The 26319-nt window shown below is 41.8% G+C and overlaps 1 protein-coding gene across 1 annotated transcript in view; it reads left to right on the forward strand.

Moving 5' to 3' along the window:
• The window catches only part of LOC121877548, a 76874-nt gene that overhangs the window by 19655 nt on the left and 30900 nt on the right, over positions 1-26319 (forward strand). Inside the window, exon 3 of the mRNA XM_042383341.1 lies at positions 15296-15390. Coding sequence (XP_042239275.1) covers positions 15296-15390 — 95 coding nt within the window. The remainder of the gene's footprint in view (positions 1-15295; positions 15391-26319) is intronic.

Consider the following 26319-nt stretch of genomic DNA (forward strand, 5'->3'; position numbering starts at 1 on the left):
CTTGAACCTCTCTGCTTGGGAGGAGAGGGAGACGGTGGACTCACGATCGATCTGTACGTTGTTGGGATTCGTAACAAAGGCAACGCTTCTATTTATAACTGGTGGACAAATAGAGATGGACCAGGTCACCTTTATATTCTTTCCGGGGAATAAATTTAGGGAATAAATTTTGAAAACGTGTTACGGGAAATAATTTTAAAACGAGTAGAATAGGAATGAATTGTGGGAATAATTTATGAGGATATAATGCCCAGGGTATAGAGATCTAGGTTAATTCACTTGGTATATTTTGGGTGATATTTCCAGGATATATTAAACGTTTTTATTACCTCCAAATTAGGACGTTTCTCGTATAAATCTATATTGACAAAAAAAAATCTTTGGTTTGTATATTTAAAAGCTATTTAGTCGTTGTTCTGAGGCGAAATGTTTTATTCAACTAAATAAATAAATAAATTAACCTAACCTAACCTAACCTAGCCCACCCATCCCCAACACTCCTCCCACCTTCACACACCTTCACACACCCACACACACCTACCTAAACCCACACACACACACACACACCCACATCCACACCCATACACACCCACCTAAACACACCCACACCCAACACCCACCACTAAACACACACACACCCACACACACATACACACACACACACACACACCTCCGACACACCCACACACACACACACCAGTCCACCTCCCACACACACACACACACACACACACACACACACACACCACACACACACACACACCTAAACACACACACACACCCACACACCCACACACACACACACACACACACACACACTCCCACACACACACCCACACACACACACACACACTCCCACACACACACACACACACATACATCACACACACCCACACACACACACACACACACACACACACACTCCCACACACACACACACACACACACACACACATACACACACACACTCCCACACACACATCCCACACACACACACTCCCAGTCCCACACACACACCCACACACACACTCCCAGCCCCACACACTCCCACACACACATCCAATTTTAATCTCATCACCAAAAATTCCTATTTAACAATAAGTGAAGAATGTCTCTCCTCATAATAGAATTAACACAATCAGTTGCCTGAAGAACACATACATATATTATCATATAAATCTTATATTATATTCACTAATCTGTTAAACAAATATACCATTTATATCTTCAAACATTATCCCTACTGAGTTACCAATATAATTTTATATCTCGGCATTTTAGTATAATTGGGGAGGATTCTTCACTAATGACTAATAAAATGGTAATATAATCAAGTTAAGTATTATAGGTTATTGTAGTATAAGGTTCACCTCCTATAATGTTATACTAAAGACCTCAGGTAGCTTGAAGGTGAGAGCGGTGGTTACTCCCAGGGGCACTCATCTGAAGACGTCCACCCGGTTTGTTGTGGCTTTAGAATGTGTCTTCTTGAATGAGTTGCTTTTCACTACAGGTGGGTCAAATCCCCTATGCCCCTCCCTATCCCCCTTCCCCTCCCGTCTCCCACTCTCCCTTCCCTTCCGTCCTTCGCCTCTCACCCCTCCTCCCTCTGCACCGTGAGTGGAGGTTCTTGGGTCACGCCTCTTAGCTCCCGGAAAAGAATGTGAATCTTTTGTGAAATAACTCTGGAGGGTTAGGATAGGTTAGGTTAGGTTAGGTTACTGGAGACTAATGACACCTTAACTTACCATAATATGTTAAATAAGACCCACTAAACTTTTAACACACACACACATACACACCCGGCTCTCCAAACCACATAAATTTAACATAATCTGGTATTTCTGGCCAGTGGAAAGCTTAACTATTCTTAGAAAGTCAGGAAATAAACAATGTTCTTGCCTCAGGTCCCCAGCAGCCACTCCCCCAGGTCACTAGCAGCCACTCTCTCAGGTCCCCAGCAGCCACTCCCCCAGGTCACTAGCAGCCACTCTCTCAGGTCCCCAGCAGCCACTCCCCCAGGTCCCAGCAGCCACTCTCTCAGGTCACTAGCAGCCACTCTCAGGTCCCCAGCAGCCACTCCCCCAGGTCACTAGCAGCCACTCTCTCAGGTCCCCAGCAGCCACTCTCTCAGGTCCCCAGCAGCCACTCTCTCAGGTCCCCAGTAGCCATTCCCCCAGGTCCCCAGCAGCCACTGTTACCAGAACCTCCACGATATACAGTATGCTGGCCCTTTAATATAACAACATTCACCGTGGTTCTGGATCGCCTTGACCACTCACTCATGACAAGCAAAGCAGAGCCATTCACCAGCATGTGACCCAAAGTTTAAAGCCGAACTATCATCTCACAGCGCCCAACATAACTATCATCCTACAGCCTGCAACATAACTATCATCCTACAGCCTCCGTGGCATGGCTAACTACACACACACACACACACACACACACACACACACACACACACACACACTGATGGGAAGACCTTGAAGTAAACAATGGTTTAAACCCTTTAGTCCAGGTTAACGACCAAGGGGAATTAAATCACACGACCCTGTTAACATACATACGTACATACATACATACTGTACATACATACATACATACATACATACATAGCTGTATTAAGTGACCGTACAGACACACTTACACCGGATATGATTTTTTTCTTGATTTTTATATTTTCATGGATAGTGTATAAACCTAACCTAACCTAACAAACAATTCATCACCCCACAGTCACTCACCACCACCCCACAACCCACTTACCATCACCCCACAACCCCTCACAACTTCACAACCCCCTCACCTCAACCGACAACACCTCACAACCCCTCACCACCTCCCCACAACCCCTCACCATCACCCCACAACCCCTCATCATCACCCCACAACCCCTCACCACCACCCCACAACCCCTCACCACCCCCGGGATCCAATTCTGCAACCTTCCTGGGCTGAGCGTACGTTCTATCTTTGCCACGCCTGTGTATCGATCCCGTGTCCTTGCGTCTCTTCCCTCCAGCTGTGCCCGTCGCTGCCACACCGCCGCCAACTGACAGTGTCTTTGTTTACACGAAGGCCAACGGTCACAAGGAAACACAAGGCTCAGAATGTTGTTATTTTGTTTTTGTTGTATCTTGCGTAAAATGATTCCGGATCTTGAAAGTCATTTTTTTTCTACCTCAGTGTATGTTGCCTGGTTGCGTTCATCATGTGTGGTTTGTCTGTCCTAGTGTATTCAAAGACATCTGTTCTCTCTCTCTCTCTCTCTCTCTCTCTCTCTCTCTCTCTCTCTCTCCCTCTCTCTCTCTCTCTCTCTCTCTCTGTCTTTCTCTCTTTCTCTTCTTTTATCAATTCCTTTCGTTAATTCTTTGTGTCTCTTGTCCTCCAGTCTTGTTCCTCTTAAGTCTGCAAAATGTCGCTCTAGAAATTCTCCCTCTATTAGACGCTCCTGGCCTCTATAATACTAAGTAGACCTTCCTAGTCTCTATAACTCCCTAGAGGGCGCTAGTCTAACTCTAAGAGCCCCTAATCTCTGTAACTCCTAGAGAAACGCCTAGTCTCTATAACTCCTAGAGAACGCCCCTAGTCTCTATAACTCCTAGAGAACGCCCCTAGTCTCTATAACTCCTAGAGAACGCCCCTAGTCTCTATAACTCCTCGAGAACGCCCCTAGTCTCTATAACTACCAATGAACGCCCCTGGCTTCTCCTGTACAACTACCATTTACTAATCTATTTTGACCCTACAGTCTCTCTTCACTAACCTGTATCATCCTTACATATCAGTACCATCCTATCCCAACATACCAACATGCCACTCACCTACATACCACTATCCTCTTCCAACGTTCTCCCAGGGGGGGGTGGGTGGGTTACCTTCCAACCATCCTCCTCCGTCCTACCCTTGTTAATACAGTCACCTTTAAAACTAGGTACAGTTTACTTTTGTGTGTTTTTTTCCACTCGTGTTGACAGGTACACACACACACACTGACTGCCTCGTCTCTGTTCATTGTCCCAAGAATAGAATGTAAACACTCAGGGATTTTGTCAGTTGCTACTTGTGTGTGTGTGAGAAGAGAAAATAGCCTACAAGACTTTACACCTTTAATGATCGTCTGTTTCTATGTCTCTCTCTGTCACAGTTTCCTTATAAGACAAATAACCGCACAAGATCATCATCAATTGACAACATTATCTAGAAACTTACAGCAGAGTATCGTGTAACTCTCGTATTTCCGGGTTAGAAACAGGTTGCCAAGACTCACAAGGCTAATAACATACACAAGGGTTATATAGCAAGGATAATAACATATAAATCCGGGTCGTATACAGGGTGTCTCTTCGTATAGGGAAATTAAATAGAAATTAATGCCAATGCCTCAAAGATGATGAATATTACTGCATAAAAACTTCTCTATAAGGTGTGTGGTGTGCCTGGCTGGTTTCTGCTTGTTGCTGTACGTGTCATGGGCGGCGCGGTGACTGTCTGTGCGTGCTTTGTCTTTTTGCATGTCTCAAGCGTGTTCCATGTCAGGTCATGCTCAAGGGGAGGGGAGGTCATGGTCAGTTTTTCATGTATGAGGATAAACATCATGTGGTATGAGTGATGGTGTTGGGGGGAAGACCATTATACAGGTGTAATGAATGATGTGGAATTACGACAACTCATTCCAGCTCATTGTACTTCTATCGCATTCCAGTCTATGTACTCTAATGCATTCCAGTCTATTGTACTTCAATGCATTCCAGTCTAGGTACTAAATCGCACTCCAGTCTATGCGACACATAAAATGAGTTCATATATATATGTTAAACATGGTGAATCCCATAAAACCTATGAAAAAACTTACACTCATACCATACCTAACGACCCAATGATTAACATATAGAGAACTCAGTAAACCAAGACACACACACACACATACATTCTCAAGTCTCCTGTGAATCACTAAGATAAACGAGAGAAAAGTTCACCATGAGAAAGCAGAATCTCAATAAATATTCCAGTCCTTGAAGACGGTCAGTGAAGCATTGTACTTTTTGTTGATGCTGTCCATTGAGTCTTAAGAGTACACACACACACACACACACACACACACCCACACACACACACACACACACACACACACACACACACACCCACAAACAAACACACACACACACACACACACACTCATAACCTATTACAACCATATTACTAACTTACAAACAGACATATACAGATAACCACAAGTTACAGAGATTATAATACTTCACATGGCAGCTGAGTCACTACCTTTACATTAATGATCATACACACACACACACACACTAAATTTATATACTTGAATTTATACTATAGAGTTATCATGGAAACTAGTACTATGTTGATCTGTCTGATGATAAGATAATGAATTATGTTGGAATGTTACCTGTGTTTGATGTCTTATATGAGAAATAATGTTATAGTTATGATGTGATAAGAGTTTTTTTTTTATCAATCTATCTATTGTGACTTAAATATTTTATTATTCATACCATCAGAAGCCTGGATTCTCTCTCTCTCTCTCAGCACTGCTGAGGGACATGATCGACGATCCATCTCGTCTATTCACCTTCAGGGAGATACTTCAACTGACATTCCGTCCTCCCATTCCTCCACCCACTGCGTCATCACCACTATTTCCCCCTCTCTTATTACTTGAATGATCTCTCCTTTTCTGTTCTCCTGTTGGGTGTGGGACATATTTTCACCTCACCTCCATTTATCCTGTCCTTGAGCCTTTGAGGTCTTGTCAAGGTTATAGCAGGTTGTTGTAATAAATAGGAGTGTTAAAAATACAATTCGAGACGTGGAAGTGAGCTCAACCACGTATCGTCTATATAGGTATGGTGACGTAAACATGATAGTTTAGGTGGTGATGTTTATGATGACCACCTATACATCTCCTCCATTCTCACCCTCACTCTCCCTTCCATTCTCACCCCACTCTCCTTCACTCGCCCCTATCTCACCCTTCACTCTCCCTTCCATTCCCCACCCCACCTCCCTTCCACTCTGCCCCTTCCATTCAATTCCCCACTCTCCCTTCATTCTCACTCCCACTCCCTTCACTCTCCTTCATTCACCCCTACCTCCCTTCATTCCTCACCTCACTCTCCCCTTCACTCTCGCCCTTCATCTCACCCTTACCTCCCTTCCATTCACCCCTAATTCTCCATTCTCACCTCACTCTCCCTTCACCTTGGGCCCCTCCATCCACCCCACCTCCCTCCATCCACCCCACTCTCCATCCACCCCACTCCGCCCTTCCATCTCACCCCACCTCCCCCTTCCACTCCTCCCTCCATCCACCTCACCTGCCCTCCACCCACCCCACCTCCCCTCCATTCCTCACCCCACCTCCCTCTTCATCTCACCCCACTCTCCCTTCCACTCCACCCTTCATCCACCCCACCTCCCTTCCATTCTCACCCCACTCTTTCACTCTCACCTCACTCTCTCTTCACTCTGCCCTCTCATCTGGCCCCCACACCCCCTCATCCACCACCTTCCATTCTCCTCCACTCCCTCCAATCCACCCCACCTCCCTTCACTCAATCTCTTCCATTCAATTCCCCACCTCCCTCTCATTCCCTCACCCCACCTCCCCTTCCATCCACCCCCACCTCCCTTCCATTCCCCACCCCACCTCCCTCCATCTCACCCCACCTCCCCTTTCATTCCCCACCCCACCTCCCCTTCCACTCCACCCCCCCACCACCCCACCTCCCCCATTCCTCACCCCACCTCTCTCACCCCACTCCTCCACCTGGCCCCTTCATCTCACCCCCACCTCCCTTTCCATTCCCCACTCCCACTCCCTCCATCTCACCCCACTCTCCCTTCATTCCTCACCCTCACTCTCCCTTTCATCTCCTCACCCCACCTCCTTCACTCCACCTTCACTCACCCCCACCTCCCTCCATTCTCACCTCACCTCCCTTTCATTCTCACCTCACTCTCCCTTCACTCTGCCCTCCACTCCCACTCCTCCCTTTCTCTATCTCCATCTTCACTTCCTTCATTCAATTCCCCACTCTCCTTCCACCTACCTCACTCTCCTTCATCTCACCCTTACCTCCCTTCCACTCTCCCTTCATTCACCCCACTCTCCCTCTCCATTCTACCCCACCTCCCTTCTATCCACCTCTATACCTCCCTTCATTCTCACCCCACTCTCCCTTCATTCACCCCACTCTCCCTTCACTCTCCCTCTCATTCACCTCTCACTCTCCCTTCCATTCTCACCTCTACTCTCCTTCATTCACCCCACTCTCCTTTCCATTCATCCCCACTCTCCCTCACTCTCCCTTCATCCACCTCACTCGCCCCTCTTCATTCACCCCACTGCCCTTCATCTCAATTCTACCTCCCCCTTCCATTCAATTCTCTACCTTCTCTTTTATTTCTACCTGCTCTTTCACACTCCTCCTTCTGTCACTTTTTATTGCCTCATTCATCGCCCCCCTCCCCTTTCTCTCTCTTCCTTCTCCTCTCCCTTACTTTTTCCTCCTTGCCCTCTCCCTTATTCTCCTTTCTTCTCTCCTTTAGGTTAGTTTCCGAGCATTTCTTATCTCCTCTCTATTTTTTATCGTCTCTTTTTTTATCTCTTCTTCCCTCTCTTCCATTTACACTTCCTTCCCTTCTGTTCCTCGCTATCTACCCTCCTTTCCGTCTTCTCTCTCTCCTGGTTACTTCATTCTTCCTCTTCCTTTATTTCTCCTTTTCCTCTCCTGTCTCTCTCTACCTTTTCCTTCTCTACATCCTTCATCCATCAACTCCTTTTCTTTCTCTGTTCCATTTACATCTCTCTCTCTCTCACCTGCGTCCCCAAGCACCTCCAGAGACCGAGCTTATGGTGCCGTGAGGGTAGGGAGCGCTGCGTCTTAATTACCCAATTGTGTAGTCGTTAAAAGTGGCGGCGACGCAATATTCCGAGAGTTCCAGCCGCCTGGTGTATATATAACTTAAGTCCCTCTCCGCCCCCCGGCCTCGCCACACCCACCCCACCTCTGCTCATGTTGTAACCTAATGACGCAATATCTGTGCATATATATATCTATACTGGTGAGTAGTAAAAGTAGTAGTAGTAGGGGTAATAGTAGTAGTAGTAGTAGTAGTAGTAGTAGTAGTAGTAGTAGTAGTAGTAGTAGTAGTAGTAGTAGTAGTAAGGTAATAAAATGGTGGCGAAGGAATGGCTATTGGGGGAGGCTGGAGGCCATTAAAAAAAGTAGTAGTAGTAGTAGTAGTAACACAAGAACCCAACGAACCAATCTCACGCACCACTGCACAACACCCACAAATGAGTCCCACCCACTACATTTATCATATCTCAACACACTGTCGTCATGTACATATATAGATAGAGACACGGTGCATACATCCAAGGACAAGGATATATCCCCAAATACACTACTGAGTAATCCCAGGGTCATGTTTACCACCGTCACACCCACTGTAATGTGTGATAAGAATTGTGTTCCTTGAAACTTACTGTCCAAATTACAGGTGTAAGTGACCTCAGGTGGCAAGAGGTATGCCAGCTGAGGGATAGTGCTCCAGAATACCAATAAGATAAATTAAGGTAGTACGTGAGGTAACACACACACACACCTGCACCCAAGATATTCAACTACTTGAGGAGGAGAACACACGCGGTGCTAAGCCAGTCTGTAGGAGGAAAGATTTGTTAGTGTGACTTAAACCTGACAGATGATTTTACTTATTTATCTTAGTTATGACACTGATTAGTAAAGTGGTTTATATGTATTAGAATAAAAGGCAAAATACACTTGTGAACTTCATCCGTGTTAATCGTTTCGAGAAGTAAAGATGCTTAATGTAAAAGTTTAGTCAAACATTGAACCTGTAAAAATTTGTCCTTTTTTCCCATTACATGTACAGTTGGAGACATTTCCAACTGGTACAGTCAGCATCGTCAATCCACCCTTTGTGAACCTCGAGAGTATTGACGCATGAATCCGAAGCGTTCACCTCCACTCAGTTCTAAAGGAACTAAAGAAACAAAAATAATAGTATTTTGCTTTCGGCTGCATTAAAGGAAACGCATGACCTTTATCAAGACCTGAAAAATATTTAAATTGAACAAAAATTTCAAATTGTGCCGCAAAAAGATACCATATACCTATGTACTTTCCTACATCCACAAAAAAAGTAAATCTCTCAAAAATACACATCTACTCAGCCTTCACATGAAAAATAAAACCTGAGATCCCAACCTCCGCCCCCCCCCAAAAAAAACAGAAGAGAAGGACTGCATTTTGTGTCATTTCACTTTTATCATTATTTATGTTTCTCCGTATATGGAGGAGCAACTATTGACCCGCTATCCGGCTGAGGCTTCCTTTAGTCAGAGATTATTATTGTTCTTCCTGGAGATTTTTTTTTAACTTAAGATGGAAACCAAGTATCAACTCCTCAAGGGAAGGCTCCTGCAGTGAACAATCCCAAAAATATGAAAAATCGGATTTTATGAAAAAATTCCTCTGAACTCTGGCAATCTTTAGCTACTGTACATTACTGCCAGGTATGAACAATGTGCGATACAGTAATATCTTCAATGACATCATTGGGTCCCAAAACGTCAGTGGCTAGCAATTCTTAATGTAAACCTGACACTAATGGAGACCGTCTTCCTCCACCCATTTCTTAAGTCCAAACTGATATATAAATATATCACAAAAAATATTCCTCCTGCATTTTATGTCTGTTTTTTGAGGAAGGGAAACTTTTATCTTCTATGGAAAAAATTTCTTCAGGTAGCTACTAAGGCTGGAACAACCTCTTGAATATTACCTAAAACAGTAAAAGTACTCACTGGTGGTCTTGCTGATGGCTTCATCCCGTGGTCACTAATTATCACTCAACCGAGATCATTAATTTTCATTTGGTAGTCCCGGAGCAGACGGCTAACACCAGAAGGAGTTGTTTGAGTTAGTTATTTTTTTCCACAGATGTTCTTTGGATGATAGGAAGTAATAAAAACGATATGAGAATGCACAGAACTTAAAAGAACCTGACCTTACCAACCATACCTACCTTCCTAGCTCGGGGGTTCGACTCTCGCCATATTAAATAGAAAGTACTTACTTTGATATCTGGTACCAAAGAAGGCAACTTTCTTGAAGAGGCATGGTGTAATTTGAAATTTTTTGTGGACATGAGATTACACTTGGACTGAGCCGGTCAGTTGTTGTGCAGAAACAAACAAAGAGCAGACAACAGCAGAGTTATCGGAGGAATATTTACGGTAAATAATAATTTTTCACGTACAAAGTATATAGAGACATTATTTTAGTGTCATATGATCAGTTTTCCACTGTGTTTTACCCTTCATACCCTGCCCACTGTAGGAGATCTATGATCTTAGAACAAATAAAACAATTAAAACTTATAATATAAATAAAAAGTTGTCGTATCGTTTTTATTACTTACTATCATATAAAGAACATCTGTGGAAAAAAATAACTAAATCGAACAACTTCTGTTAGCCATCTGCTGCAGTATTACCATTCATTTAACCGAGATCAATAATTATCACTCAAGTCACACGAACATTCATCAAATATCTAAGAACAACATCACTCGCAATATTATCGCTTAACACACTGATGATGTAATTGATATTGTCGATATTTTTAGCAAACAATTCTTAAATACGTTCGGGAAAAGTTTGTTTACATCACAGCATAACACTTTAAATTTTCTCATCTGTCCACACCATAGCTTTTCTCTTAGATGTTTGTAACGCCATTATTCCAGCCATGTGTTATAAAATAGATGAGGGAATCAGTTCATGGGAGTAGGTTATGTGGGAGACAGTTCACGATATCGTCTGCTCGACTCTGGCTAGTGTGACTAATGGAGGGTCAACACCCAGGAACGTTGGTTGTCCTAAATTCTTCAACTTTTTACTTATTTTATTATTTCAAGTTTGTGTTGCGTTGTAGTAGATGATTAAATAATATTAATAAAATAAATATAAATAAATGAATAAAATAAATCTATCAGATGTCGTTTATGTGTGGTAATAAATATTTAATATCTTTTGGAAAATTGTGGAAACAAATTGAATGTGTTTAGAAAGTCATAATTTAACAGTTCATAAAATATATTTTTGACGATCTACTGAAACACATATGATTAGATTTATACATATAATATTAATTTTAATACAAAACCAATACTGATATTAATATTGTCACAGCCATAGGAAACTTTCGTGCTTATATGACGTACCGTAATATGACAAAGACAATGGTAGTATGTCGACTTGACTCACTTGTTAAACCAGAAGTAAAGATAGATTGCGAAGGAATTACTTTAGGCGTATGTATGTGTGTTGTTAAGTCTACACATATGACATTACTACACGAATGGGATTTGATCATTTGGCCTCCTTATACCCTACAAACACACCTTAAAGGGGGTTGGATTACTTCATTGGCAACTGAGTGTCCAATGCCACATCGCCGTTAATTTTGTATTGTTTTCAGTTTGGGTTACATGTGTGTGTGTGTGCTTTGGAACATAAGGTAAACGCTGGCAGGTCGCGACAGCCTTGGTGGTCTGTTGATCCCTGTAATTAGACCACAAGTGACGTTCTGACCCTGACTTTGATCAATGTGCAGGATATAATGTTGTTAGAGGTGCTGTTGAGCTTTTGTGTTTTATTCTGTATTGAGGAAACAAACACGGTGGTAAGAACAATACTACTACTACTACTACTACTACTATGGCTACTTTTTTTTTTTTTTTACAAATTGGCCTCCATCCTCCCCCAATAGCCACACCTTCGCCGCCATTTTATTACCTTAAAATTAAATATCCTAATACATAAGTAGCTATCATAGCTGTGTTGAGTTAGTTTAGCCGCAGATCTATGCGGCATTCAGTGACTTTTGCCTCATAGTCAATATCTGCAACTGTTGTCGGCTTTGGGGCCGATGCTCTCGTTCCCCTGAGGCAGAGCAAAGCAGACCTAAGGACAGTCGACATCTCATCCAAGCTGTAACATAACTTCTGGGCTGCTGCTTCTGTTCGGATAGCACCTCCGCGAGTCTGGCATAGAAGCATCTTGCACTTGGTCCCATCCCACCAGAGGTTGTGAACACTAGAGGAGTGAAGCTGCCTTCATCAACGTTCTGAATTCTCTCCCCTATGCCCTTATCTTGTCGTTCTCGTTCCTCCTGTGTGCAGCATCGAGAGCTAAGTTACGGTGACATGCGGCCATGGGATAAAAAATCCTGATGTCGAAGAAGGCTCGCTGTCCCCGCGTCCAGAATCCTCGAGCACTGACGTCAACACGGGCTTCGTTGGATGTGTTTGAAGTCCTATGTTGCAAATTCTGACCCTCCAATGGAAGGGGAGTCGGTTCTACCCTGACATCCCGGCAGATTTCCTTCAACATATTTGCTGTGAGATCCCTTACTTCGTCATGCCTCATGCATATGAAGCCCCCTTTCTTGCACACCATGGCGTGATCGACGTCATAGGAAGAGCCACACACGCATTGGGAGGGCAAACCTTCTACTGGCCTACCGTACCTTAGAGCACTGGCATCCATAAATTCTTGTTTATTGAGACTGAAACCATTTGCCCTTATCGGTAACGTAGTTAACCAGTTCGAGGCGCCCACCTCCTACTTTTTTTTAAAATTCTCTGGTACTTGCAGCATCAGTTGCTGCAACTTATCACTTTGGCCGTGCTGTCGTTCTGTCGTAATGGACCTTCGAATCTTGTTTACTTTACTGGTATCCACCTCACCTGTTGGGTTCTGAGCTATTATGTGGTCAGTGAGGGCTGCCATGAGCTTAACTGAGTTTTGATGTTCGGTGGCAGCAATCTCCTCTGGATTGGTCAATCCCATTCCTCCCAGTTTCGGTGATAGAGCAAGGAGTGATCTTTCTGCTAGGGTTAAGTGAAGGTGTTTCACTAATTTGGGAATGAAATTGATGCTGATAGCTTCTTCCAGAGGGTGGGGGAGGGGTCCGACATCAGGGATAGTGCGTATCAGGTAGTTCCAGCGATGCATGACTCCATGGGTGAATGCCGCATGTGGCTCTGTGTTAGTAATATCAGACAGAGTTTGGATTTCCCTAACCCACTCATTCACCTTTCCCGTTACGTACTCGGTCTTTAAGTCAGTCGTGCTGCTTACTGCCCCAAGGTGTATTTGGCCATCCTTTGTTATTTTGACCTCACTTCCACCGAACACCTCCATTGCCTGTTCATAATGTTCTGGCTTCACAATGAGGAAGGACTTGCTGGCGTTTGGGTGGTACCCTATTTGTGGACCTCGTGATGGTACCAGGTCCCCCCACTTTTTGATGTCCTCCACTTTTCCTACTCCTGTAAGGTCGTCAGCGTACGCCACTTGCTTGACCTCGGTTGTTTCAAATTTTATTGTGTGTTGGAGCACGGATAGGTCTATTGCGTACATTGCCATTGCAACAGGGTCCCCCTGCGTTGTTCCCTCAGTTGACTGTATGATGGTATCACCTCTTAGAGCCTTAGTGTTTACTGTATAGAGGTCTGATGGAGTTTTCAACATACATTGTAAAGATTGGACACTTGATCTTGATGTTGTGCAGTGCGACCTTGCGGTTAAGTATGTTGAATGCGTAGGAAGCGTCAACCAGAACAGCCTCACAATCACGCTGCTCAAATATCGTTCTCATGGCGTGAATTGCAGCTTCCCCTCCAGCCTGGTGGCCAGCACAAACTACTACTACAACAACTACTATTACTACTACTACTACTAATAATAATGATAATATTAATAATACATATAACCATAATATAAAGAATAACAGTAATATTATCATTTACTTTATTATCATCATTATTATTATCATTATTTTTATCATCATTATTATTATTAAGGTCGTTTTATAGTTTATCTTCTCCACATGTTCACTACGTGACCTGGTAACTGATCAAATGTAACCCACACAGTCCATATGACCTTCACTACGGTGTTAACATACATACATACATACATACATACATACATACATACATACATCGGTGTGATTGATATGCCTTCACAATGCTCCACCACCTTGTGTATTCATCCTTACACTAACAGCTGATCTCAAACCCGTGACGAGATGATGTTTGGTGATTTATCCAACAGGGACACCAATCACCATGTCTGTCTTGGTGCTTTAATAGTTCCTGGTGAGAAATATAACACTGTACGGTTTCTTAGTTCGAATTTCTTCATTAATGTCGGGTCATGAGAAAGATTTTTAGGACATTCATTCATGATTAAAATGTTTAGTATTGGTTTTGTTTTATTATCGGTCTGGAATTATTGATTTTAAAAACAAATTTGATGTCTAGTGTTGTTATCAAGTCATAATGTTTCTCAAGGTGATATTAACCCGCTATTGACGTGAGGACAGGAACCTGAAGTAGTAATTAAAGAGACAACACATTTCCCTGTAGCTATTCGTCGCCTTTCTTACACCTGTCTTGACAGCCTTCAGTAAGTTTTCCGGGTCTCACATTCAAGGTGATCGCTTTCTAATTCTTCGTCAAATCTTCCTTATCAAAGCAGTAAGCACTAATCGTGTTTCTAAGCTGTGATCTATCTATAGTACTGCTGGAACCTCGTAAGAATGTCAGTAAAGTTTGGCTCTTTAATACTAAGTGCTGCCATCTGGTGAGTGATCCATGAGGCTAATGAGTTACTAACCCCACATTTAATTTATAGTTAAGTTAAACATCTCTGCCCACATGCGAGAAAAAACTCCGGATATCGTAAGGATTTTTCATCACAAACATGAAGAATTTTCCCGGTATTAGGTAAAAGTCTCAACTTTCTGGGAAAAAATTATTCTTGCCTCATAGGGAAGTTCCCCGTACCAGATGATTATTTTCCTACTTATGATTCTCGCTTGCAACAGGTGACCAGCGTGTGAGGTCTGAGTCAGCAGGTTTGCCCTTCTGGCGGTAAATTCCCTGCATCAACTGAATATTTTTATCTCTTGACGATAAATATTTATAAACCTCGCGTTAATTGGAATTTTCCCTCACCTGATGACTCGTCCCTCTACCACGAATGTAAAAAATCCCCAGAGGTCTCGATCAGAGTGAAATTTCCCTACACAGACTCACTAATTTCCCCTCATATTAGGTTACTACTCATGACGTCAAGATAAATCACCTCACGACATTACGGGGACATTTCATTTACCTGGTGACTAATTACTTCCGCTCTGGTTCTCTCCCGCGACAGGTGTGCTGGGCCGCTGTCCTTGTGGCACCTGAGTCAGCAGTGAGCAGCCCGTTACCACAAAACACCTTCGATTTACCTCCCATCACAGCCTCGGAGTGAGTAATCAATCTTTCTATCTTTACCAAATCACTTCCTTCCTTCTCTCCCCATTGAGTCATTGTGAATTTCCTTCTTTGGGGGGGGATTATTCTTGTGAGTTCTACATTTATTCATCATTTATTATCATTTAGTTTCACCATTTATCAGTTTGTTTGTGGTCAGTGTATATTTCTGTAATCATTCATCATCGTGTCTTGTAACTGTTCATGTTGCTGTACTTATTACTACAGGATTTAGGATTATTTTGTATTCTACTCGTTAGTTCCTGTATGATGATTGTTAGAATAATATTCCCCAGGTCTTTAATGCAGAAGATAGTCGAGGTTTTGTTTAGTTTCTCTTATCCGCTCGTTGACTGGCCACACAACCCGCTCGTAGACTGGCCACAACCCGCTCGTAGACTGGCCACAACCCGCTCGTCGACTGGCCACAACCCGCTCGTCGATTGGCCACAACCCGCTCGTCGATTGGCCACAACCCGCTCGTCGATTGGCCACAACCCGCTCGTCGATTGGCCACACAACCTCACGATAATATTAATCTCCGTCTGTCTTTTTATTCACTTTATGACTTATTTAATCCAGCGGGAAAAAATCACAAAAAACAAAAACAAAAGCATGAAGCGTTTACTCTGATAGCCAAAGGTGGATTATATTTTAAGATAAATTTCTCACCTGATTGAAAAGAGAGACAAGAGGTGATTATCTCTTCCGTGGGAGATAATGAAGGGTGGTGGATTAATGTAAATAAAATAATGAAAAAAAGAAAGTTAGAAAGATTAAGATAAGGTGATAATGTTTCTCTCTCTCTCTCTCTCTCACTGTGGGGAAAATTTAGTACGTATCAGACACTAAACAAATTTTTATGAATAAGTAAAGAAACTGATAAAAAAACAACCGTTGTAAATAAATAAATAAATAAAATATAATGAATAGTAAAAAGATAAATGAAAAAAAAATTAATAAGATAAACAAAATGGAAATCAATAAATTATGAAGCATAAATATATGAAGGGAAATAAAAGAAAATGAATAAATGATAAAATAGATAGAAATAAAAATGAACAGAAAAAAAATAAGAAAAATATAAAGATTTTATAAACCACAGTGAGAAAAATGACCTGACCCTTCTCTCCCTTCCCTTTCCCCCTTCTCCTTTCCCCTAAATCACTATGGTAATATAACTCCCTCTGAAGAACACAAACCAAAACACATCCCCCCAGACAACACACATAAACACTTGGCCAGTTAATCAGTTAATGAAGACAATGAAATTTAAATAAAAAACAAATATAAAATTTCCTTAAAAACCAATATTTCCATTTTTTTTCCCTCAAGGTAAACCACAGAGGGAAATTCTCACTACATGACTTGTCTCACTACCTGGAAGGGGATATTTTAAGATATTAGAAGAAATTAGGTCACAGTCATAGAGGCAATATATTGTGAGCTGTGAGTTGCTGTGACTGACAAGAAAACCCCCCTTGCCTTCCCTCCCATCCTCTCCCCTCACCTCACCCCACTCCCTGAGATCAACCCATTTGATGAATTGGAACTTGTCTCGTAATCTTCCCAGCTGTTAGTCCTATTTACTATGATTATGTATATTCAGAGCCACATATTTTGTATTTACTGAACACGTGAACAAATATAAACAGTCTCCTTGACCTATAAATTCAGTAGTGGACGAGGTAACGTAAACTCGATTAAGGATTTACGTTTTGCCAAGTTTGTGAGAATTTCCTCGACCCAAGGTCTTAAGAGACTGGATCTGGATTCGTGAGTCTGAATCCGGATTGTATTCAGGAGATTAAGTCATCGTAGTCAAGGAATTAAGTCACCATAGTCAAGGGATTAAGCCATCATAGTCAAGGGATTAAGTCATCATAGTCAAGGGATTAAGTCATCATAGTCAAGGGATTCACGCCCATATTATTAAAGAACATCTTCCCTTGAAGAGGGTCCTCGTGTCGAAAACCGTATTTTTAAATGCGAAGGACCTTTTACTGCAGCGCACGAAGGAGTGTGGTGGCGGGAAAACGAATTAATATTACTGAAATTTGAAGAGGTAGCGAGTAGCTGCTTTATGTCACCCTCTTCATAACTGTTTTGTTAGTGTTATTGAATATGGATAGTAAATACGATTAACGTACAAAGAAACACGTATTGGTAATTTTATAAATCTATTTTTTTTACATTATTGGTTTTACGACCCATATCATGACATTTGCAAAAGCTGTGCTTCCTGTCATTGCTAAAGGCAAGCTGCTGGAGTCATCTCATCTTACTAACGCTGGTACTAATCAGGTAAGCACATTTGACAATTTAAGGTAATTTATTAAACTTTTTAGCAGTTTTATACGTGAGTTTCTGTCAGGGAACCAAATAAGAATCTCTACCTCCCAAATAACTGAATTAAGTAAGTTGTCTCAGAGATTGTAGTCATCTGCACCCTCTTTAATGTAACCTACTTCGGAACAAAATAAAAAGAAAAAGAAATTACTTAATCTTAATGCCTTCCCAAATCTCCTTTAATTGTTCTTCTGATCGCCGAGGCCCATATCCCTCTGCATTAAACATGTATCTATTCTCAACCATGTTTGCTTCTTTAAAGCAACAAGCTTTCCACAAGTATTTTTATTTTGTAAAATCTTTTCCTCCCCAATCAAATGGACTAATAAATCACGTTCTCTCTGCGATATAGGACTTGCCCTTGATGATTGGGAGGAAAAAATGTCCATGAAAAGAGCGCAATACTTTTAATTTTAGCGCCAACGAAGGTAAACAAACACACGAGTAAGGCGACCCATAAGGCATCAGCGAAGTGGACAGTACTACCAGACCTACCCTACTCGGTCCCACACGAAGGGGAAGAGGTTCGAGCAATTAAAAATACCGCTTGAAAAAACAATCCCTTCAAGAAGACTCCCCGTCAGAGAGGAAAGATGTTGTTTAATAATACGGGCGTAAGTCATCATAGTCAAGGGAATAAGAGAACATAACTAGTCAAGGTACAGACATACACTCAGCTCAGTAGACCCAAGATTTACCCTGGAAGTAAATCTGATCACTGCTTCCTGTAGAGAAACCAAGACGGCACTCAATGCTTACTCTACAATGGCTTTAGAACAGCAGTGCAATCGATGACTGACACGAGTTTGTTTATCCGTCGGAAGCAAGTGACCACCAGTACAAGGTTTCACTAACACACACACACACACACACCACACACACACACACACACTCACACAGTTCAGCCGTTCATAGGATTCTTGTTCGTCTACCTGGAATATTTTAGTGAGGTTAATAGCCTGAGTGACAATAACAGGTGCCACTGACCCAAGAAAGGTAACTGTTTGGCTATTGTGAGGAGAGTATTGTTCCTGTTTCAATTGTGTTAGTGTTCTCCTTTCTCTCTCTCTCTCTCTCTCTCTCTCTCTCTCTCATTATATCATAGAATCAAAACCAAACGAACCTTAAAACTTAAAACAAAGAAACAACATAATGCCATTTTTTTGGGGAGGGTGAGGGGGGGGGTAAGGGGGAGAGTGGGAGGGAGGGTGGGGGGGTGGGGTAAAGGAAAATATCAACACTTTTTTACTCTCTATGTAAATTTAACACACATTATATTCTTCCTTTTCTTCTATTACAAAAGAATAAATTAAACAACACCAGTTTCCTTCAGTGTAAGAATATATCAGTGTCTTTCCTCTCCCCTGATAGCTTAAGGGATTGTTAACGACTGTAAAAAAATATATTACATGAATTAAATACAGGTTAGGTTAGGTTAGGTTAGGTTAGGTTAGGTTAGGTTAGGTTATGTTAGGTTAGGTGAGAAATTGGTGTTATTTATGCTCAACACTTAAGAGCTCTCAATAACACAAAGGTAAATATATAATGGTGAATTTTCTTCGTTAAAATTTCGGATATTATATAATGAAAGAGGAATACAGTTTATGAGTAAGGCATGAGAGAGGAAGACATTAAGGGCGTGAGTAAGGCATTAAGGGCGTGAGTAAGACATTAAGTGGGAGAGTAAGGCATTAAGGGGGAGAGTAAGGCATTAAGGGCGTGAGTAAGGCATTAAGGGCGTGAGTAAGGCATTAAGGGCGTGAGTAAGACATTAAGGGGGAGAGTAAGGCATTAAGGGCGTGAGTAAGGCATTAAGGGCGTGAATAAGACATTGGCGGGCGTGAGTAAGATGAAGGGCGTGAGTAAGACATTAAGGACGTGAGTAAGACATTGAAGGAGGCAGTAAGATATTGGCGCGGAGTAAGACATTATGGGTGTGAGAAGACATTAAGGGCGTGGAGTAAGACATTGAAGGAGGAAAGATATTAAGGGCGTGAATAAGACATTAAGGGCGTGAGTAAGACATTAAGGCGAGGCATTATGGTGAGTAAGACATTAAGGGCGGAGTAAGACATTGAAGGAGTGAGTAAGATATTAAGGGCGTGAATAAGACATTATGGGCGGAGTAAGACATTAAGGGCGTGAGTAAGACATTGAAGGAGTGAGTAAGATATTAAGGGCGTGAGTAAGACATTACATGTGAGTAAGGCATTAAGGGCGAGTAAGATTAAGGGCGTGAGTAAGGCATTGGCGGGCGGAGTAAGACATTACGGCGAGTAAGACATTGAAGGAGTGAGTAGATATTAAGGGCGTGAATAAGACATTAAGGGCGTGAGTAAGACATTAAGGGTGTGAGTAAGGCATTAAGGGTGTGAGTAAGACATGAAGGGTGTGAGTAAGACATTAAGGGTGTGAGTAAGACATTAAGGGTGTGAGTAAGACATTAAGGGCGTGAGTAAGACATTAAGGGTGTGAGTAAGGCATTAAGGGTGTGAGTAAGACATTAAGGGTGTGAGTAAGACATTAAGGGCGTGAATAAGACATGAAGGGTGTGAATAAGACATGAAGGGTGTGAGTAAGACATTAAGGGCGTGAGTAAGACATTAAGGGCGTGAGTAAGACATTAAGGGTGTGAGTAAGGCATTAAGGGCGTGAGTGGGCGTGGGGCGTAAGTAAGTTTTGATTAAGAGTGTGAAGTAAAGGCATTAAGGGCATAATTAAGACATGAAGGGTGTGAGTAAGACATTAAGGGCGTGAAGTAAGACATTAAGGACGTGAGTAAGATATTAAAGGCGTGAATAAGACATTAAAAGAATTGACAAGATATTAAGGGGCGTGAATAAGACATTAAAGGTGGTAAGACATTAAAGATTGAGTAAGATATTAAAGGACATGAGTAAGACATTAAAGGCGTGAGTAAGATATTAAGGGCGTGAATAAGACGTGGGACATGAGTAAGACATTAAAGGCGTGAGTAAAGACGACCAGGGCGTGAATAAGACATGATAAAAGAATTGAAGTAAGACATTAAGGGCGTGAGTAAGACAGAAGGGGTGTGAGTAAGACATGAAGGCGTGAGTAAGGCATTAAGGGTGTGAGTAAGACATTAAGGGCGTGAGTAAGACATTAAGGGTGTGAGTAAGACATTAAGGGCGTGAGTAAGACATTCAGGGTGTGAGTAAGACATGAAGGGCGTGAATAAGACATTAAGGACGTGAGTAAGACATTAAAGGCGTGAGTAAGACATTAAGGGCGTGAGTAAGACATTTAGGGCGTGAGTAAGACATTAAGGGCGTGAGTAAGACATTAAAGGCGTGAATAAGACATTAAAGGCGTGAATAAGACATTGGATACACTGCATACGCCACACAGGTAAAGGCGTAAAGGCGTAAGGTAGTGAATGACAAGCGTAAACTTACCTGCACTGGAGACCGATATAGGCACACACCGAGGCGGAACATTACCCCTCCCCCTTCCCCCCACCCCACACCCCCTCCCACTCCCCCCACTTCCCACCCCCCACCCTTCCATGAACTAAACAAAAGACCATCAATTACACATAAAAAAAAAGGAACTCATAAAATTCGTGAACCAAATCCGTGTGTAAAGGTCAAACCGCCATCACGGAAAACCTGACAACGGGAGAGAAATGTAATGCTCATCAAGGTGGATCTTTCATTACGAGGTTAGGTTAGGTTAGGTTAGGTTAGGTTAGGTTAGGTTAGGTTAGGTTAGGTTAGGTTAGGTTAGGTTGAGTTGGGTTGGGTTAGGTGGGTTGGGTTGGGTTGGGTTGGGTTGGGTTGGTTAGGTTAGGTTTAGGTTAGGTTGGGTTTGGTTGGGTTAGGTTAGGTTGGGTTAGGTTGGGTTGGGTTTGGTTGGGTTGGGTTAGGTTGGGTTAGGTTAGGTTGGGTTAGGTTGGAGTTGGGTTAGGTTAGGTTAGGTTAGGTTTGGTTGGGTTGGGTTAGGTTAGGTTGGGTTTGGTTAGGTTAGGTTAGGTTAGGTTAGGTTAGGTTAGGTTAGGTTAGGTTAGGTTAGGTTAGGTTAGGTTAGGTTAGGTAAAGTGTAAACTGTTACTGCTCTCTTTAGTTCCTTTATAGAATTTTTTTGTTTTTGTTTTGTGTTGATTTATTTTTTGCTTGTTTATCCGCTCGTCCATAAAACACACAAAATATAAACATAAATCTCACTAACTACGGTGTTTTAGTATCAGGTGTTTGGCAAGGTGTTTTAATAGGTGTTTAGTGATGTGTTTTATGTTTTTTTTGGTTTTTATTTCATTCAATGTGAGAAGGAAAAATTTATTCACTTGTGTGTGTGTGTGTGTGTGTGTGTGTGCGTGTGTGTGTGTGTGTGAAATGGGTGTGCGTGTGTGTGTGTGTGTGTGTAAGTGTGTGTGTGTGTGTGTGTGTGTGTGTGTGTGTGTGTGTGTGTGTGTGCGTGTGTGTGTGTAGGTGGGTGTGTGTGTGAACATTTACGGATGGAAGGTCAAGTGAATCATTAGTTTGTGATGACAAGACGAATCACGACTTTTTTTAAAACCTGGGTGAAAATATATGAAAAAAATGGTAGAATAATTCCCTTTACTTTTCTAAATTATCTTATTATTTAAGTCTAATTTCCTTAACTTACCTTTATGTATGTCTCATTATTTTCATCTACCTTATATATATCTTTATTTGTTATATTTTTTAAGTATTTTTATTAACCTTTTTTTTTAACTAATAAGATAAAAAGGTGGCATTAATATTTCTATTTATTACAAATTAAAATCAGGAAACTCGTGATCAGTGAAGACAAAAGAGAATTTAATACCGTGGAAATACACTGGTGCCTCGACCCTTATGACCCCAGCACCACACACACGACGACAGGTGGCTGACTCAGACCCCCCACCCACCACCCCTCCACCCCAACCCCCCCACCCACCCACCCCCCCCCCACCCACCACCACACACCCACTGAATCTTGGCTAAACCTGAGAATCTTCTAGTAATACGGAGATGAGTGTTGCTTCAGGCACTTCCTCTTTTACACAGGGAGTCGGCAGTCACCCCATTCCCTCTTCTTGTTTTTTTCGTTATTTTACTCTCTCTCTCTCTCTCTCTCTCTCTCTCTCTCTCTCTCTCTCTTTCTCTCAGGGCTGTAATATAGAATCGTGAAATGATCAATATATCAGGTTTCTGTTGTAATTGTGTTGTTGTTGATGTTATTTTTATAGTGTTGTTATTATTATTAGCGATTGTGTTGAAAAGCGTCAGACGAAGATGTGTAGGAGAGGAAAAAAGAGGAAAACAATTAATAATATTTTAGCCCGCGTCTACACAACACTCACGATGCGATTTTCCTCACATATTCATCTTTACAGCAAGCACAACGACTACACTTCCTTCTTCCCTTCTCAGAATCTATCATCATTATTTATTTTGTATTTTTTTTTTTTTGCCTTTCTCTTGTCTATTCCATCATATTATATTTTTCCCTTCCTCTCTCATTCTCGGTTCGTTGGTTCTGATTATATGTTGGCTTCCACTTTACAAACAGTTTGGGTGATTCACAATGGAGTGTTTTGTATTGGCAGGTAATTAGGAAGAAAGCTGAATAGATGAGTGGTTGCTATGCATGATTGACTAAAACCCCGGATATGAAACGGGATCTTGAGCCGTGTTAACCTAACCTAACCTAACCTAACCTAACCTAACCTAGCCTTCTGAAAGACTTTGAGCCCAGCATCGACCCCCACGTGCACACCAAATCAGCCCTTCCCTGCCTCACTACCCACCCACCCACGCACCCACACACACACACCCACCCACGCCTGTCCCAATACACAGTTCTCACCTCGACTTGAGCGTGAGAGCCAGACCGTACAGTAAATCAATGAATGGTCACGTCCGCTGTTGTTATGTGATCATATGGTTGACACGCATGGTTGACCTGCCCAACTGCGTTTATAAATGTGTGTGTGTGTGTGTGTGCGTGTGTGTGTGTGTGTGTGTGTGTGTGTGTGTGTGTGTGTGTGTGTGTGTTTAAGTCTCACCTGTAAACACCGACACAACACACAACAACACTCTCACTATGACACCTCCCTCAGTCCCTCTACCATTCCTGAGTGTCCACTAGCCACAGATCTGAGCGAAAGTAAACAACAGTAAACTCCCTGAGGTCCATCTGTCACTCACACCTTCATAAGTGACCATCAGTGACAGATACACAATATATATATATATATGAAGGGGTTATTTCCTTTTCATTCATCCCTTCATGAGTAACAGGCTTTTGGAACTACGATGACAACACCAAACTCTGTGAGGTGCCTCCCTTGTCACTGGGCCCTCAGGAGTGGACAACAAGGTCTCCCGGAGGTGTGACGAGGCGAGACTAAAGGTGAGCTGAAATAAAGGAAACATTGTAGCTGGGAGTTATTGGCACTTGGAGCTGAGCGAATGTGTGAAGGGCAAGGTGGGAGAGGGAGGGGTGGTGGGAGAGGGAAGGACGGAAGGGTGGGAAGGGGGAGAGGTGGTTGGGGGGGATGAGAGAGGGTGGGGGGAGGGAGAGGTGGGTGAGAGGGACAGGGAGAGGTGGGTGGGAGGGGCAGGGGGAGGTGGGTGGGACGGGAGATAGATCTAGACAGGTGAAAGAGGATGAAGATATGAAGTGTTAAAGAGAGAGAGAGAGAATTCCTATAACACAAACAAATGAAGATCTGGACTGATTATAGACGCCCGAAACCTTTCATATACCTTATATTTCCTTTAACTCATAACGCGTAAAAGTATTTGTCATAATTTACTTAAGTTACGACACAAGAATTACATCAACAAAAATATTGTCGCATGTATATATAGAGAATATGTCTTAGGTGTCTTAGTCGTATTATGATATTTTCTCATTGTTTGAAAAAGAAATAAGACATTCCCAGAGATTCTCCCAATGTCTTATGAGCCACAATTGAGCCATCACAGCGATATGTCTACTTTCTCATGAATATACGAGAGCCTCAGTCTTAAAGTTCCTCGGTAAAGTATCTCACCAAAGTCCTTGCCTCAGTTTTGTTTTCTCTCTGTTGCTAAATGATCGTATCATATTAACTTAGGAATTCAATATATTATAGAGGTTAAGTTTACCTTATTTTAGCTTAAAGGGAAAGTAAACCTCACAGCTGGGAGTGTCTGTTCCTCATTATTGTTTACACAGTTTGACGTCAGAAAGAAGGTGTTGAGAACTACGTCAGGTTACTGTCTCATTTATGGTATTATCCGAGGAAACGGTGTGTGTGTGTGTGTGTGTGTGTGTGTGTGTGTGTGTGTGTGTGTGTGTGTGTGACCAACAAAGACACACACGATATTGAAACAAAATTTTACCAATACATTCTTTGAAAGATTATCGTTACCTCCATTATTTATAGTCTATATTATTGGAACCTCTGTGTGTCAGGGATCAGGAGTGAGGTATTGAGAGAAGGTGTTTCTTGTTACTGATGAGGGTAAAACATTATCCATCTTTACTGGCGGTCATGTGGCAATTAGCAAGTCCATTTTTATCACAGCTATTTTTGTCACAGAAACTAACTGACGTAATTAATTGCGTTCTCAGTGACCCAGCCAGATGGACCTACATTAATTTTACGAGTTCAGTGTGTCGATTCTCAAAGGTTCCTGTAATAGATTCTCTCATCTCCCTGTTAGACGAGTATCCCTATCTAACGGGACCTTTATATAACGAAATACTTAACAAACAAGAATAGGACAAATAGACAAGGCGATGGGGTAAATGCTGTAGTGAAGACGTTAATCACTGGACGCTCGTGAAGACCTACATATGTGGAATTTCATTACTAGTTAATTATGTGATTAATTTAACGAACAATATATATTGGTCGGGTGTTACTGACTGATAAAACTGGGGAAATAATCTAGGTCACTCTTGTCATATTTCTGTGTTTATATAATACAAATAGTATAACTTTTAATTCCCCCCATATGATACCTTTTATAATATATATATCACGTTACGTTACCTGTGTTGTTATTTAAGTTGATACATGTTTGCATTCTTCACTGCATATCAAATCTCTCAGTGCATTCACAATTGCATTTTCTATCATCCTTTGTTGACACTGAGGCTTTCTCTTCTCTATATGATAATGTTCAGTGTCGCAATGGAGTCAAGGTTATATTATGAAGAGAACACAATACACACTATATATTATTATTATTATTATTATTATTATTATTATTATTATTATTATGTTTTTCACTATCAATTGATGCATTTCATTCTGTATAGTATTTACACCCATATGACGTCACTAACACCAGCTGATCACACTGAAAAAAAAAACGTTTTTAAGACGGATGAATAATAATCATTCCGTTCAATTGCCTATTCAGTATAATATATCTATATGTTTAAGAAGTATAATCTAAATAAATAAATGCGAAAGAGTCTTATTAAACATACTGTTACAATGCCGTGGATATAAAGCGTGTGATATAGATATGACGCGAACCCACATAAGGTCAAACTAGCAACCAGAATGTGTGACTCCATTCAATAAATTCTCATAGATAACTT

The sequence above is a fragment of the Homarus americanus genome, unplaced genomic scaffold (genome assembly GCF_018991925.1).
Source record: "Homarus americanus isolate GMGI-L3 unplaced genomic scaffold, GMGI_Hamer_2.0 scaffold45469, whole genome shotgun sequence".
Taxonomy (NCBI): domain Eukaryota; kingdom Metazoa; phylum Arthropoda; class Malacostraca; order Decapoda; family Nephropidae; genus Homarus; species Homarus americanus.